At 35.4% G+C, this 15,244-nt stretch overlaps 1 protein-coding gene across 1 annotated transcript in view; it reads right to left on the reverse strand.

Annotated features, from left to right (window-relative positions):
• Window positions 1–6,372: 6,372 nt before the first annotated feature.
• The window catches only part of Tpp2 (tripeptidyl peptidase 2), a gene marked incomplete at its 3' end in the record, with an annotated part of 76,312 nt that continues 67,440 nt past the window's right edge, over window positions 6,373–15,244 (reverse strand). The window contains exons 24-27 of the mRNA XM_028781356.1: window positions 15,057–15,095; window positions 9,947–10,098; window positions 7,487–7,583; window positions 6,373–6,514 (exon numbers count right to left, since the gene is read on the reverse strand). Coding sequence (XP_028637189.1) covers window positions 6,373–6,514; window positions 7,487–7,583; window positions 9,947–10,098; window positions 15,057–15,095 — 430 coding nt within the window. The remainder of the gene's footprint in view (window positions 6,515–7,486; window positions 7,584–9,946; window positions 10,099–15,056; window positions 15,096–15,244) is intronic.

Below are 15,244 nucleotides of genomic sequence, written 5' to 3' on the forward strand. Positions count from 1 at the left end.
TGATTTTATTTGAAGTATATACTTTCTTTTCTCTAAAACTTACCATGCATAAATTTTGTACATCCATATATTGTGTAACAAAATTAACATCCATGATGTGATAACAAAATTGTGTTACACATCAAAAGACAATGTTATTAGTAAGGATCATAAGGCTCATCATATATACAGATGAAATCAGTTAGGGCAACTGTACTTGGTTAAAGCAGAATGCCATAGCAACAGAGTTGAAGGATTATCTAGTTGTTATATCAGCTATACAAATTTTAAGAAGGGCAGTTAAGTCTTTACATTGAAAAAAAAAAAAAAGTGATGATCCTTCCAACAATTCCATGACTGCCTGGTTTACCTGGGGTACAGCTGATAAACCTGAGCTGCACTCAGTAACCTGACCTCCAATGTCTGGCCTAAGACCCTGCCAACTTTCCAGAAGAGGCTTGCAGGGACACAGGATAATATAGGTCCATGGCTCTCCCTACCTCCATAAAGAGTCTTGCTGGCATCAGGAACATCTGACCAACACTAGGACAACCAGATGGCTAAGTCAGGGAAAGAACACAACCAACAAAAGCCAAGGTAATATGGTACCAACACAGTGGAAGCACAAAAGATGACCTTAAGTCAAGTCTTATAAAGATAATAAAGGCCTTTAAAGAGGAAATGAATAAATCCATTCAAGAAACACAAGATATACAGGAAAACATGTAGAAGTCCTTAAAGAGAAAACAAATCCCTTGATGAAACATAGGAAAATACAACCAAACTAGTGAAGGAAATGAACAAAAAGGTACAAGACCTAAAAATGGAAATAGAAACAATTAAAGAAATCACAAATGGAGGCAACCCTGGAGCTGGAAAACCTAGAAAAGGCAACAGAAACTATGGACAAAAGCCATCACTAACAGAATAAAAGAGATGGAAGAGAGAATCGCAGGGATAGAAGATACCACAGAAGATATCGACACACAGGACAAAACAAACAAACAAACAAACAAACAACCCCCCCAAAAAAACCAAAACAACAACAAAAAAATCCAAGTGTAAAAAGTTCCTAGTGCAAAAACATCCAGGAAATTTGGGACACTATGAAAAGACCAAACGTAAGAATAACAGGAATAGAAGAGGGAAGGAATTCCCACTTCAAAGGTCCAGAAAACATCTTCAACAAATTATACAAGAAAACTTCCCTAACCTAAAAAACAGATGGCCATAAACTGTACAAGAAACCAACAGAACACCAAATAGATTGGACCAGAAAAGAAAATCTTCCCACCACATAATAATCAAGACATTAAATGTACAAGAAACAAGCTGGAGTAGTCATTCTAATATCCAATAAAATAGACTTTCAACCAAAAGTCATCAAAAGAGATGGGGAAGGACACTTCATACTCAAGGAAAAATCCACCAAGATCAAGTCTCAATCCTGAACAACTATACCTCAAATGCAAGGGCATCAACATTCATGAAAGAACTTTACTAAAGCTCAAAACACACATTGAACCCCACACAATAATAGTGGGCTACTTCAACACCCGACTCTCAGCAATGGACAGGTCATTGAAACAGAAACTAAACAGAGACACAATGAAACTAACAGAAGTTATGAACCAAATGGCTTTAATAAATATCTACAGAACATGTGACCCCAAAACAAAAGAATATATACCTTCTTCTCAGCACCTTGCCGAAACTTCTCCAAAACTGACCATATAATTGGACACAAAACAAACCTCAACAGATGCAAGAAGACTAAATTAATCCCTTGAATCCTATCAGATCACCATGGACTAAGGTTGGACTTCAATAAAAACAGAAACAACAAAAAGCCCACAAACTTTCTAGTCAATGAAAACTTGTTCAGGGAAGAAGTAAAGAAATTAAAGACAAGCCGGGCGTTGGTGGCGCACGCCTTTAATCCCAGCACTTGGGAGGCAGAGGCAGGCGGATTTCTGAGTTCGAGGCCAGCCTGGTCTACAGAGTGAGTTCCAGGACAGCCAGGGCTACACATGGAAACCCTGTCTCGAAAAACCAAAAAAAAAAAAAAAGAAATTAAAGACTTCCTAGAATTCAATGAAAATGAAGGCACAACATACCCAACTTATGGGTTACATTGAAAGCAGTCTTAAAAGGAAAAAAAAAAAATCAATCATACCACTCAGTGCCTTCATAAAGAAATTAGATCCCATACTATCAACTTAACAGCACAACTGAAAGCACTAGAACAAAAAGAAGCAAACACACCGAAGAAGAGTAGAGGGCAGTAAATAGCCAAACTCGGGGCTAAAATCAGTCAATTAGAAACAAAGAAAACAATATAAAGAATCAACAAAACCAAGAGCTGGTTCTTGGAGAAATTCAACAAGATCGATAAACTCTTAGCCAGACTAACTGGAGGGCACAGAAACAGTATCCAAATTAATAAAATCAGAAATGAAAATGGATATATAACCACAGAAGCTGAAGAAATTTAAAAAATTATCAGATCCTACTACAAAAGCCTATACTCAACAAAACTGGAAAATCTAGATGAAATGGATGATTTTCAGGACATGTACCAAAGTTAAATCAAGATCAGGGAAACTTATCTAAACAGTCCCATAACCCCTAAGGAAATAGAAGCAGTCATTAAAAACCTCCCAACTCCCCCCCCCCCCCCCAAAAAAAAAAAGGCCAGGGACAGATGGTTCTAGTGCAGAATTCTACCAGACCTTCAAAGAAGAGCTAATACCAATTCTCTTCAAACTATTCCACAAAATAGAAACAGAAGGAACACTACCAAATTCAGTCTATGAGGCCACAGTTTCTCTTGATACCTAAACCAACAAAGAAAGAGAAATTCAGACCAATTTTGTTTATGGACATGAATGCAAAAATAATAAACTGAATCTTTGCAAACTGAATCTAAGATCACATCTAAACTATCATTCATCACAATTATCTTTGATCGCAGGGACTCAGGGGTGGTTCAATATAAAAAATCCATCTATGTAATCCATCATATAAACAAACTGAAAGATTAAAACCACATGATCATATCAGACTGCTTTGACAAAATCCAACACCCCTTCTTGTTAAAAGGTTTGAAGAGATCAAGGGTACAAGATACACAACTAAACACAATAAAGGCAAGATGCAGCAAGTCAAAAGCCAACATCAAATTAACCGGAGAGAAATTTAAAATCATTTCCACTAAAATCAGGAACAAGACAAGTTACCCACTCTGTCCTTATCTATTCAATATAGCACTTGCCATTCTAGCTAGAGTAATAATACAGCTAAAAGACATCAAGTGGATACAAATTAGAAAGGAAGTCAAAGCATCAATATTCCTAGATGATAAGATAGTATACATATGGGACCTCAAAAATTCTAACAGAGAACTCTCTATCCGATAAATACCTTCAGTAAAAGTGGCCTGATATAAAATTAACACACACATGTTGGGAGCCAACTCCTAGCAGAAAATGGCTATCATTTTTGCAGCCATCTCAGGCCATATATTTGAAGGTTGATACTTTTCTACCCTGATAAAAGACTTGTTTTTCTACCATGATGTTTTTGCAAACAGCCTACAACAGCTGAGCACACTCTGATAAACATCTTGTTTTCCTCAGATATATCTTGAACTTGTTGTTTAGTGTCCCCAGCTGGAAGGCACTTGTGATTAAGTGTCTTCAGCTGCACTCCCCTGGTTGTGCTTATATACCCATGATTTTGTTTCAATAAACAGGCCTTGAAAACTTTGTCTCGGTTTCATTCTTGCTCCTCCATCCCCACTCTCTCTCTTGCAGACCCTTTTGACTGACCCGCAGGCCGGGTCTCTCCCCTCTGCCCCCATCCGCACAAAAAAAATATCAGCAGCCCTCCCTCCTTCATACAAATGATCAACAAGCCAAGAAAAATTATGGAAACAACATCCTACACAATAGCCAAAAATAATATAAAATATCTCAATGTGAACTCTAACCAAGCGAGTGAAAGATCTGTATGAGAAGAACTTCAAGTCTCTAAAGAGAGAAATTGAAGAAAATATCAGAAGATTGAAAGATCTCTCATGCTTATGGATTTATAGGGCTAATGGAATAAAAATGGTCATCTTACTAAAAGCAATCTACAGATTCAATTCCCATCAAAATTCCAATTCAATTCTTTAGAGACTTTGAAAAAGCAATCTTAACTTCATATGGAAAAAAAGAAACCAAAAAATGCAGGATATATAAAACAATACTGTACAACAACAGAATTTCTGGAGGTATCAGCATCCTTGATTTAAAGCTGTATTACATAGCAAGAGTAGTAAAAACCATGTGGCATAATAACAGACAGGTTGATCAATGAAAGAGAACTGAAGACCCAGAAATAAACCCACACACCAAAGCACACTTAACATTTGAGAAAGAAGCCAAAAGCATACAATGTAAAAAAGAAAGTATCTTCAACAAATGCTGCTGGTATAACCAGATGTCTGCATGTAGAAGAATGCAAATAGAACCATACTTATTTCCCTACACAAAACTCAAGTCCAAATGGATCAAAGACTTAAGCTTAAAACCATATACACTAAATCTAATAGAAGAAAAAGTGGGGAATTGCCTTCAACTCATTGGCACAGGAGACAATTTCCTGAACCAATGGCTCAGATCCCAAGAAAACCTGAATTAACTGAATTAACCCCATGAAAGTGAAAAGGGTTTGCAAGGCTATAGGACACTGTCAGTAAGACAAAACAGCAGCCTACAGAATGGGAAAAGAGGTAACAGAGGACTAATCATAAAATACACAAAAAGCTCAAAGAAATTAGACAGCAACAATCCAAATAGCCCAATTAAGAAATAAAGTGCAAAGCTAAACACAGAATTCTCCACAAAGAAAAGCACTTAAAGAAATGTTCAATGTCCTTAATCATGAGGAAAACAGAAACCAAAATGATTCTAAAATCATTATACACCTGTCAGAATGGCTAAGATTAAAAATTCAAGTGACATGACAGCACATGCTGGTGAGGATGTGAGCAAGGGGAACAGTCCCCATTACTGTTGGGAGTGCAGACTTGTACAATTGCTTTGGAAATCAATTTGGTAGTTTTTCAGAAAATTGGGAATAGTTCTACCTCTAGAGCCAGTTATACTACCCCTCAGCAATATCCCAAAGATGCTTCCCACCATACAACAAGGACAATTGCTCAACTTTGTTCACAACAGCTGTATTTGCAATAGCAAGAAACTGGAAACAACTTAGATGTCCCTCAAATGAAGAATGGATTAAAAAAAAAAAAGTGGTGCATTTATACAATGGAATATTACTCAGCTATTAAAAACAACTATGTCATGAAATTTGCAAGCAAATGGATTGAACTAGAGAATATCATCCTGGGTAACCAGACTCAGAAAGACAAACAGAATATGTACCCACTTATAAGCAGACATTAGCTATAAAGTACAGGATAACCATGTTACAATCCATAGACCCAAAGAGACTAAGGAACAGGGAGGATGACAGAATCTGACTCAGAAGGGGAAATAAAATAGGCCATGGAGGAAGAAGAAGCAAGGGAACTGGAAGGGTCGGGGTAGGGTTGAGGAACAGGTCTCTGGAGCATTGTGGAGGTTTGGGGAATGAGAAAGAAAATCGGTGAATGAGGGACACCTCTGGGACAAGCTGGAGATCTGGGATGGGGAGGCTCCGAGGAGTCTATTGGGGTAACCCTATCTAATAAGACTCCTATCAGCTGGGGACATGGAGACTGTAGTAGTCAGTTACCTCTTATACCTAGGCAAGACTTGCAGTGGAGGGAGGGGATACCAATTCACCTACAAATCTTCAACCCAAAATTTATCCTGCCTACAAGATATGCAGGGATATAGATGGAGCAGAGTTTAAGGGAATGGCTAACCAATGACTGGCCCAACTTGAGACTCATCCCTTGGGAAAAAGTCAAGCCCTGACAATATTAATGATACTCTGCTATGCTTGCAGAGTCTCCTGAAAGGGTTTATCCAGAAGCCAATGGAAAGAGATGCAGAGACCCATACCTAAGCATCAGGAGGAGTTCTGGAAGTTGTGTGGAAGAGTGGGGAATAGGACTGAGCGAGTTGGAGGGGTCAAGGACACCACAAGAAGTCCTACAAATCAACTAACCTGGAGTCATTGGGGCTCACAGAGACTAAACCACCAACCAAAGAGTGGACATGGGTTATTTTCTTGGGCTGTGTTTTAAAAAGCTGAAGAAAATTATAAAATTTCTGAGGAGGTTGGAAAAAAAAAAGTCAATCCTAACTGTATGTTTTAAAAGAAATAAAAAATCTTCAACACTAATCCCTAATTATTAAACAAATAACTAAGAAATGAGATGCAAGAAAGATTATTTACTGGTTAGGTACTTTTTTATAGTAGCTGCATCAGGCCTGGGGTCAGTCTTCATTGCAATGTAAACTGCAAGAGCGGTTTGATCGATGTGAGAAATGACAGCATTGGCAGCATCAACGATTTCATTAAGTCTTTTCATTCGTTCCTGGGTAGGAAGTAAAGGAGTATATATAAGATACTGCATTAAAATTTTATTTCTACTGTCGCAGACATGAAACTCTATGGGCACTATATTATTTCCTTGTAGGCCTAGAGCTCTGTGCTATCTACTAATGTTACTTTTACCATTTCCAGTATTCCTGAAAAGCAACCTCAGGTGCGACAATATCTAACTTAAGTTCAGAACTGAAAATAAAACAAATATATAAAGTTTACCAAAATGACTTCTTTTCAAACAAGGAAAATTCCTTTCTAGAATACCATTAAGATTTTAGAGATAACAATCTCAATTTTATGCTACATCACATGAAAAAGCAGAAATTAAAAATCCTATAAATCCTCATTCTCAAGCAAATTCTTTCTAAACAATCATTAAAATAAGAAAGAGTAAACAAAGATTATAACCAAGACTCTTAACTATGACCATCCTGAATAGTTGACTTAGTTGTTTTCTCTTTTGTCAGACTGCTTTTGAGAGGCCTCCTTTAAATATTCTATTCTAGTTCAGTCTAAACCTTCATGATTCAGTCATGTTCCTACTTCCATTAACAGTAACAACAGCTGGCCTATGTTCTACATTAGACAAGCTGGTATTATAAAAACTTTGGTAACAAAGTAGTTCCTGAAAGTGTTTAGATTTCCAGCTGCCCTGGACAACTCATTCTTTAAAGCCAAAAATCAGACCTTATACTTTTTCCTGTTTTAAGATCTCACTAACCATTCAAGTACCATCGTCACATAATTACCACACATACACACTGCACTTCATTACCAAAACTGAACTCAGGAGTGGCTAGTTCTTATAATTATATTATGACATATAATTATCTTAATTGGAAGAGATTCATTTTCAGTCAGCAGGAAAAGAAGGCAGAGATCCACCTTTACTCAAAAATACAAACTTTAACTACTATTATACAAAAACCTAAAATTAGTATAAAAAATTACTATATCAAACCTTTTCAGCATCCAATTGATGAAGACGTGCAACATACAGAGGAAGGTAAGCAGGATATGTTTCTTTCAATTCATTGTAAATGTCAGTAGAATCCAGCCTGTATAAAAGTGACATATTAGTAATTTTCAATTACAAGCAAATTTTGGTTAAAAATAAATGTAAACATTGCTTTACAGCTGTACTCATTAAAATATTTTTTAATATAATTATTTGAGGGACCAGCTACACATAATATTTCTATCTGAACATTACTTCAGTTAAGAGTCCTGTAAAACATTTAGATGAAGGTAGGCATCAACATGGGCTGGAAATATGGCGCAGTGGTTAAGAACTCACAATGTTCTTGTGGTTGTGTTGATATCTATCACATGTATTTGGGTGTCCACAGAGGCCAAAAGAAGAGTGTCAAAAAAAAAAAAAAATCCATGGAGTAGTTTTGAACTGCCCAATACGGGTGTTGGGATCCAAACTTTGGTCCTCTGGAAGATCAGTGCATGCTCTTAACTCCTGAGCTATTTCTCTAGCTTATGAGCTGAGCACTTTTGATGGAGGGAGGACATATAAGGTCTTTAGGCTGGACCTAAACCCCCAACAAACAAGAATAGGTGTAGGGTAAGGAATGGTACAACGAAGCTGAGGCAAAAAGAAGATAATGTCTTGGTAGTGTCAGTCTAAATCAAGATTTGGAAGGGAGGAGGCAGTAGGCTGTAGTTAATACTTTCATTTTCTTACAAAACTGTGTACTTGTGTGAGAAGAGCCATAGTTCAATCTTGGGGTCATTTGTCAGGCACCCCGGCCCTTATTTTTGAGACAAAGTCCCTCACCGAATTTGGAACTTGCTGAGCTCTATGAACATATCTGTCTCCACCTCAGTGGTAGGATTATAAGCAAGTGCCACCATTCCTGGCTTTTTAAATGTGAGTTCTGAAGACTGAATTAGGTTTTCTCATGCTTCTGAGTAACTATTTTAATGAGCTATCTTTACCACCTACCATAGTTGTATATATATTCCTGATTAGAAGCTTCTCCATTTGCAGTTTGCCTTTAGAACCATTTCCACAAATTTTGAGTTCTTTTTCTATATATATTCATATATTTCTTTTTCCCCACCAGTTTAACTGGATGGCAGAATCAAGAGACTTCTCAGGCTCTCCTAAGAGAAGCAAATCTTTGCAACTCTGAAGAAATTTAAGTTGTATTGTCTGCTATTTATAAGTAGCAGCCAAAGGCAGACATGGTTCTTTGAAATCTGGTGAGATATCTTTAGTTTTAGATAGGCCAGCAAATATGAACACAGACTGACACAATGCTGGTTTAATCCCTGAAAATTCTATCCCCATTATAAAAGCTTCTGTTCCCTCTCAGGTCACATATCCATAAAGATGTATAGACAAAGTTTGCAAAAGAGGACTCCCCCAGAAAACTATCAGTAAGAGAAAACATTGGAAAAAGCAACTGATTCAACCTCACAGAATAAAGTTTTGTGTTAAAAGGTAAGCTAAAAGCCAAAGAATAAACTGAAGGAAAGTAGTGATAAGCAAATAGCATTTCATGTTAAAATGTTTAAGGGGGTAAGAAAAGCCTAACATTCTAATGAAGAATGGGCAAAGCATATGTTCAGCTGAGAACAATAAGTAGCATCTATTAAACAGCCCAACTGTCAGCAACATCAGCTTTTCCGTTCTGTACAGATACTGATCATTCCAAAACCAATTTGAGAAACATATCAAAGTAAAGATATCTAAACTAACAGGACTATACTATCTTGACAGAAAATTTAAAAATATGTCCATTAGGCCAGGTATGCTTATATATGACTGTTATTTCAGCCTTTGGTAGACTGGATGACCAGGAATTCAAGGTCATTCTTGTTCAACCAGAGAACTGAAGACAGCCTGGGATAAATGAAACACTGTCTCAAACAACTAAAACCAAACAGATAAGAAAACAAAGTTAAAACTGTATGTACAAAAAAAGAGTCATTACAACACTACAGAGAAAAGCTATAAACATATTCTAAATAAGTTACTAAATAGATTATACTGTACTCATAAAATAACAAATATATAGTCACTAAAAATAAAATTCTACATTATTAAGTGACACAGGAAGTACCTAACACAAAAATTAACTGGAAAAGTAGGGTACATAACTACTAATAGTAAAAGCAATGGTCATTTTATTTTTAAAGAAAAAAAAAAAAAGTTATTTTTTTTCTTTTTTATACCCTTCAATAAAATTCTCCTCTGAAGCAAATTAAAAATTTTACATATTTTTTGTCAAAATTGTATATGTTTATACAAAGTATAAACAGAGGGAAAGTTTTAAAAGTCTATACATACATATATATTTATATTCACATACATGCATGCATGCATACATACATACATACATACATACATACAAATGTATTAGTTGAGAAAAACTCAAGAGGACTGGAATCCACTAAAATGACCTACTTGGTCATCCACTGAATTTTAAGATCTCGTAATGCTTCAGTAAACTCTTCTTTCAAATCTTTCTCTTTTTCTGAATCCTTTTCTTTATCTTTGCTGCCATTCTTAGTCTTTGTTGGTGGAGGTATGAGATAGTAATGAACAGGGATCACATCCTAGGAAGGTTAAAGAAAGCCTTAGGTTAATACACTTAATTTCACACACTTTAAAATCATTGTCAAAAGCTGAGAGTCTTGTAATATGGGTTGTGCCTGCCTGAGTTGTATTATATTGTATTCCACATCTGAATGGTCAAAAACATAAAAAAATACCAATCTGCAATTATTGGAATTTTCCCCCTAAACTTTAAAAACACTAAAGTTTTTATCCATTCCGATAAAATAAAAGAGGTAAGTCTTTTTCTCTATGAGTGTCTTTCGAATTCTTAGTTATACTTGACACCTTAAGGACAGTGTACTTTGTAGTTTCACAATTAAAGCTGAACAGAAGAAAACAAGTTAAAACTTAAAGATTTTTTTTTTTTTTGGTCTCTTAGTAAGAGGGTAGAGTAGACAAGTACTGTTCCAGCACTTATGTGTTCTACCTAGAGTTAGTCAGACAATAAACACACAAGTAAATAATTTCTGATAGTGACATATGACACACAAAGATGAATCAATAAAGGACACACAATGACCGTTGGGTAAGTTAGGACAACCAAGCAAACAAAGTGGTTATGGAAAGGTTAGTGAAGCTAAATGAAGACATAAATAAATTTGAATAACCTAACTGAAGAGTGGAAAAGTCCTTCCCCCAAGAGTTAGCCTAGGAGTGGAAATGGAACAAGTACAAAGACCTGAACCCAGTATATGAAAAGTTATATAAACCAAGAAAGTGGGCTATAGCCCACTATCATGGAGAGTTTGTTGGGACATGGTTAAAAATGTAGATGCTATTTTAAATATATAAAGAAGCCTATCAAATATTTTATGCAAAGCAATGATTAAAGACTTTGCTTTTTAATGATTTGACTTTATATATATATGTTAAAAATTGGGCTTACGATTTATAACTCTTAATGACATAAGTCTTGAGAAAAGACTATGGAAGAGAAAAGCAGAGGTAGGAAAACAAACCAGCAAACAAGCCTAGTGATCTGTACATTGTGTGGAACTAAATAATACATTGTGGAAACAAAAGAAAATGAACAGATATTCTTTGAAGGCAGAGCTAAGAATGTTTATCAATAGTACTTAGAGTCATGACATGAATAAGACTAAGAGAGATAAGAGAACAGAAGAGAGTAGACCTAGTATTATTGCTTGGCCCAAAGATCTTCTAAGAGAGGGACAAACCAAAAGGAATTTGGGGTTTTGAAAGCCTCGAGGATATCCATGCAGAAAGAGGTGGTAGGGACGGCAAGATGGCCGAGATAGTAAAAGTGCTTGCTGCTGAGCATGATAACCTGAATTTGATTCCTGGTCTTAGCTAATAAGACCTGGTCTTTTCTCTAAGGAGAAAACTGACTGCTGTTAGATATCTGTCCATCTGTCTGTCCTTCCTTCCTTTCCTCTCTTTATCTCCTCCATTCCTCACAAGAATAAATGAGTTTCAAACAAACAAAAGAATGGAGTGATCAATGTTAAACCAGATGGAAGATGGTGAAAATGGAGAAGAGACTTGGCTCCAAGGAGTCTGCTAATCACCTTGGCAAGAGTACTGTCCTGAGACAAAAATCAAGGATACAGAGAACAGGGAAATAAGCCTACAACTCTTTGAGAAAGTTCTGCTTTGAAGATGGCAGAAAAAGGTAGCTGATTACTTTGTCTATGGTTTATAAATCTTTCCTATAGACATACATTGCTTGGGAAAGATTAACCAATGCTTAGACTTAATTTTTGGCAACAAACTGATTGTCTCTAATTAAGTAATTATTTAAGTCAGCTTTTCAAATTCTATTTTCAGGTTTATATAGTGAAGTTTCTAACAATAAAACAAACTTATATTACCAAAGGGACATACACTACCCTTTTGATATTATTTCAGAAAAACATGAGACCCCCAAATAGGACTTTTATGTGTAAACAACACATTTATTTTAACAATATCTGATACTCAATTCTGTGGTATAAAGTGATGCAAGGCTATATGAGGAATGACTACTGTAGCTCTACTGTCACTTCACTACAAACTAACCACCACCATCTCTTCATGACCCATTTAAAAAGCAGAAAACAGAAATGAGAAAGCCCTAGAAATTTATCTGTAGCCCACTGTTATATTCTCTGATGTAAGGGAGCCAGAGCCCAAGAACAAAAGCTCACACAAGGTCCAAGACTAGAAAAAGAAACAGGTGTACTGTTGGGCTTGCTTCTTTAGGACCCTGCTACCTAGCCATCCTTCTTTCCTCAACACCACCACTGATTTCATTCCTGAGACTGGCTCTTGCAATAGAAGCGACAATGACTGTAAATTCATGATTTTGTCTCGGAATCCTTCCTCCCCAACTCTAACAGTGCTGGAATTATGGGCATGCCCCACCATGCTCAGCTTTTTGTCTTCTCCACTGTTGTCTGCAGATTACTTTCCAGAGTGGGTATTGCCCCAGACAAAGCAAAAAGGTATTTGAAAAACCTGACCCTATAGTATCGAATTCTCAAGAAAGCAGCTTCACTGTCATGTGCTTACACACAACTGTAAGGATACAAGGAGTCTCCAATATTTACTGCAAATATGATTTTATCACCGTTGGAATCAAGTTCTTCACATAGCACGTTACATAGACTCTAAATCACCACTTGCCTGACAGTCCCTATTCATTTAACAGGCTAGAAAATGGAAAACACTTCCACATAGAGAAATCTATGTTTTGGAAGGCAATTTCTCCTCTGAATTTCAAAGATAAGGCATGTTTTATTACTGTTTTAGTATGGAAAATAGAAAATAGAATTTAATATGAGTAATATGTTAATGTATGATAAAAAAGTAACACCCATGAAAATGTAAAATCCTATTATAGATTGAACTACCATTAAAAGTGAGTATAAAAGTTTATCTTAGAAAAAATCAATAACAAGTACAATTAAAATATTAATAAAACCTTATAAAAATATTTTATAAGAATTTTTTATCACTAAAATTATAAATGCAGTATTTATAAACCCTAATCAAAAAGAAAATTCGAGTTGTTTTAGATTGTGTCACCATGATCACACCCTTTCTTTAATAAACATTCTTTTTTTCAACTCACTTAAGGGACAAATATATAGTTAATTTAAGAGTAATGATTTTGGACCTTAAATCATGAATGATGTTTTAAAAAGAAGGTATCAAGAATAATAACAGTAGAAAAGCTGTAGAGTTCTCAATGTAAGAAACTTAGTATTAAAATTGAAAAAAATAAATCTCTGTAAGCTATCCATAAAGTATTTCAATAATGTTCAAACTCAGGAATATTTTTCAGAAACAATGTTTTCTTGTAAAACCAGTAACTGCCCAGTGGACAGCATAACACGACATTACTTAGATCTGGTTCAAAAAGTTAAGTCTCTTGAGTACTTCAATTATTAATTTAGATATCGAAGTAAAAGCTTTATAAAATCTCAAGTATTTTAAAGATTAATATCACTGGTGCCTTTTATGGTTTATTAAAAGTATCTAAATTATTTTATATGTGTAAGTAATTCTCTTTTGTAACTTTATATTTGTTTTTTATAAAAGAGCTGTACTATGCCATGTACTTGTACTGATAGGAAGGGATGAACACAAGTAATTCTAGTTCCCAAGTTTGTTACACAAGTTTTATTCAGATTCCAGTAATAATCATCTCACGCTTCAGTACTATCTATTATACCTTGTACAACCTTAGCCCAACAAAACTTTGTAGGCCAACTAAAAACTACAAGTGGAAGAAAAGCAATGCCTAAACCCTTATTGAAATATGCTTCTTTTTACAGCTGAGTCCCTGGCAAACCTTTTCAAACTGTCCTCTTGGCAACTCATAAATAAGATTTTTTTAAGTGCTCAGTTGTGATCTATTAAATGGATTAAGATTGTGCCCAAATGGGTCAAATCAGCACCTGAGAAATACTGGTCTTCATAACCAGAAGATTCTTCATGGTGTAACAGAGCTCATCAATACACAACAAGACCATTCTGGACGACCTTTCAATACTATAAAACATAACTGTTTCTTCCATTACAACACTTCTTGGATAAATAGACCACTGAATGGCCCTTCTTCAAATACATCCATTTCTCTGTTCTCAGAATAGATATATAAGTTAAGTGTGAGTCAAGCAGTCAATACAGATTCTCATATGCTAACAGAAACCAAGTAGACTCAACTACTCATAGCATCAAATCTGTCTGTATTTTTATTACAGACTCAACATTTAGTTAGAAGTTCTTATTCGCTATTTTTTTAATCTGTCCTATAACTAGGATAGATGCAAGAGCAGAGACAAGCTTATTAACAAAATCATTTTATTTAAAATGACTTTCAGATTATAATAGGTTTTTTTTTACATTTTTCTTACATTTTAAATTTTTATTTACTTATTTAGTGTGTGTGTGTGTGTGTGTGTGTGTGTAGGTGAGTGCCATGGTACACATATAGAGGTCAGACTACAACTCTCTTTCCATCATATGAGTCCTGGAGATCAGACTCAGGCTGTTAGACTTGTCAGCAGGTCCCTTTACCTATTGACCCATCTTGCCAGTCCTAGATTAAATCATTAAAAATAATAACTTTGCTCTCCATTGCGTTCATCTCTTTTATGACTTTGGATGTACAAAATTTCAAACTTTTCAACTTGACATCTTATCCATACCAATAAATGAGAAGCAATAAAAATCATCCATACCATAGGAAAATATGGTTTAATAAATATGGTTTCCATATTCTATAAATATGGAAAATAAACCATAGGGTTATGGCTTAAAAAGCCATATATGGCAATATGTCGCTACTGCTTGTAGTATTAACGAAGAGAACTATACTGCAGAATGTAAAGAAAGGAAACTAAGGGAGAGATTCTTTAAAAATAAAGATTTATAATAGTGAGAGAAAAAAGTTTAATAACTATGTAAATAAGGCTTTAAGACATCGTTTTTAAGAACTGACAATCAGTACCTTTTTAAATTTTCCTTGTCGTTTTGCTGCAGACTGCCCCTGGGAGTTAGAACGACATTCTGTAAGAAAACATGCATAATCTACACAGGATGGAGATACCACCTCTGCCTAACTTTCTTTCAATTTAACATACCATCTGTATGTGTCACAGTACTCAGAAGGGTCAGATCTGTGACCAAAATGGCATG

Source organism: Grammomys surdaster, unplaced genomic scaffold (assembly GCF_004785775.1).
Source record: "Grammomys surdaster isolate TR1022 unplaced genomic scaffold, NIH_TR_1.0 404, whole genome shotgun sequence".
NCBI lineage: Eukaryota > Metazoa > Chordata > Mammalia > Rodentia > Muridae > Grammomys > Grammomys surdaster.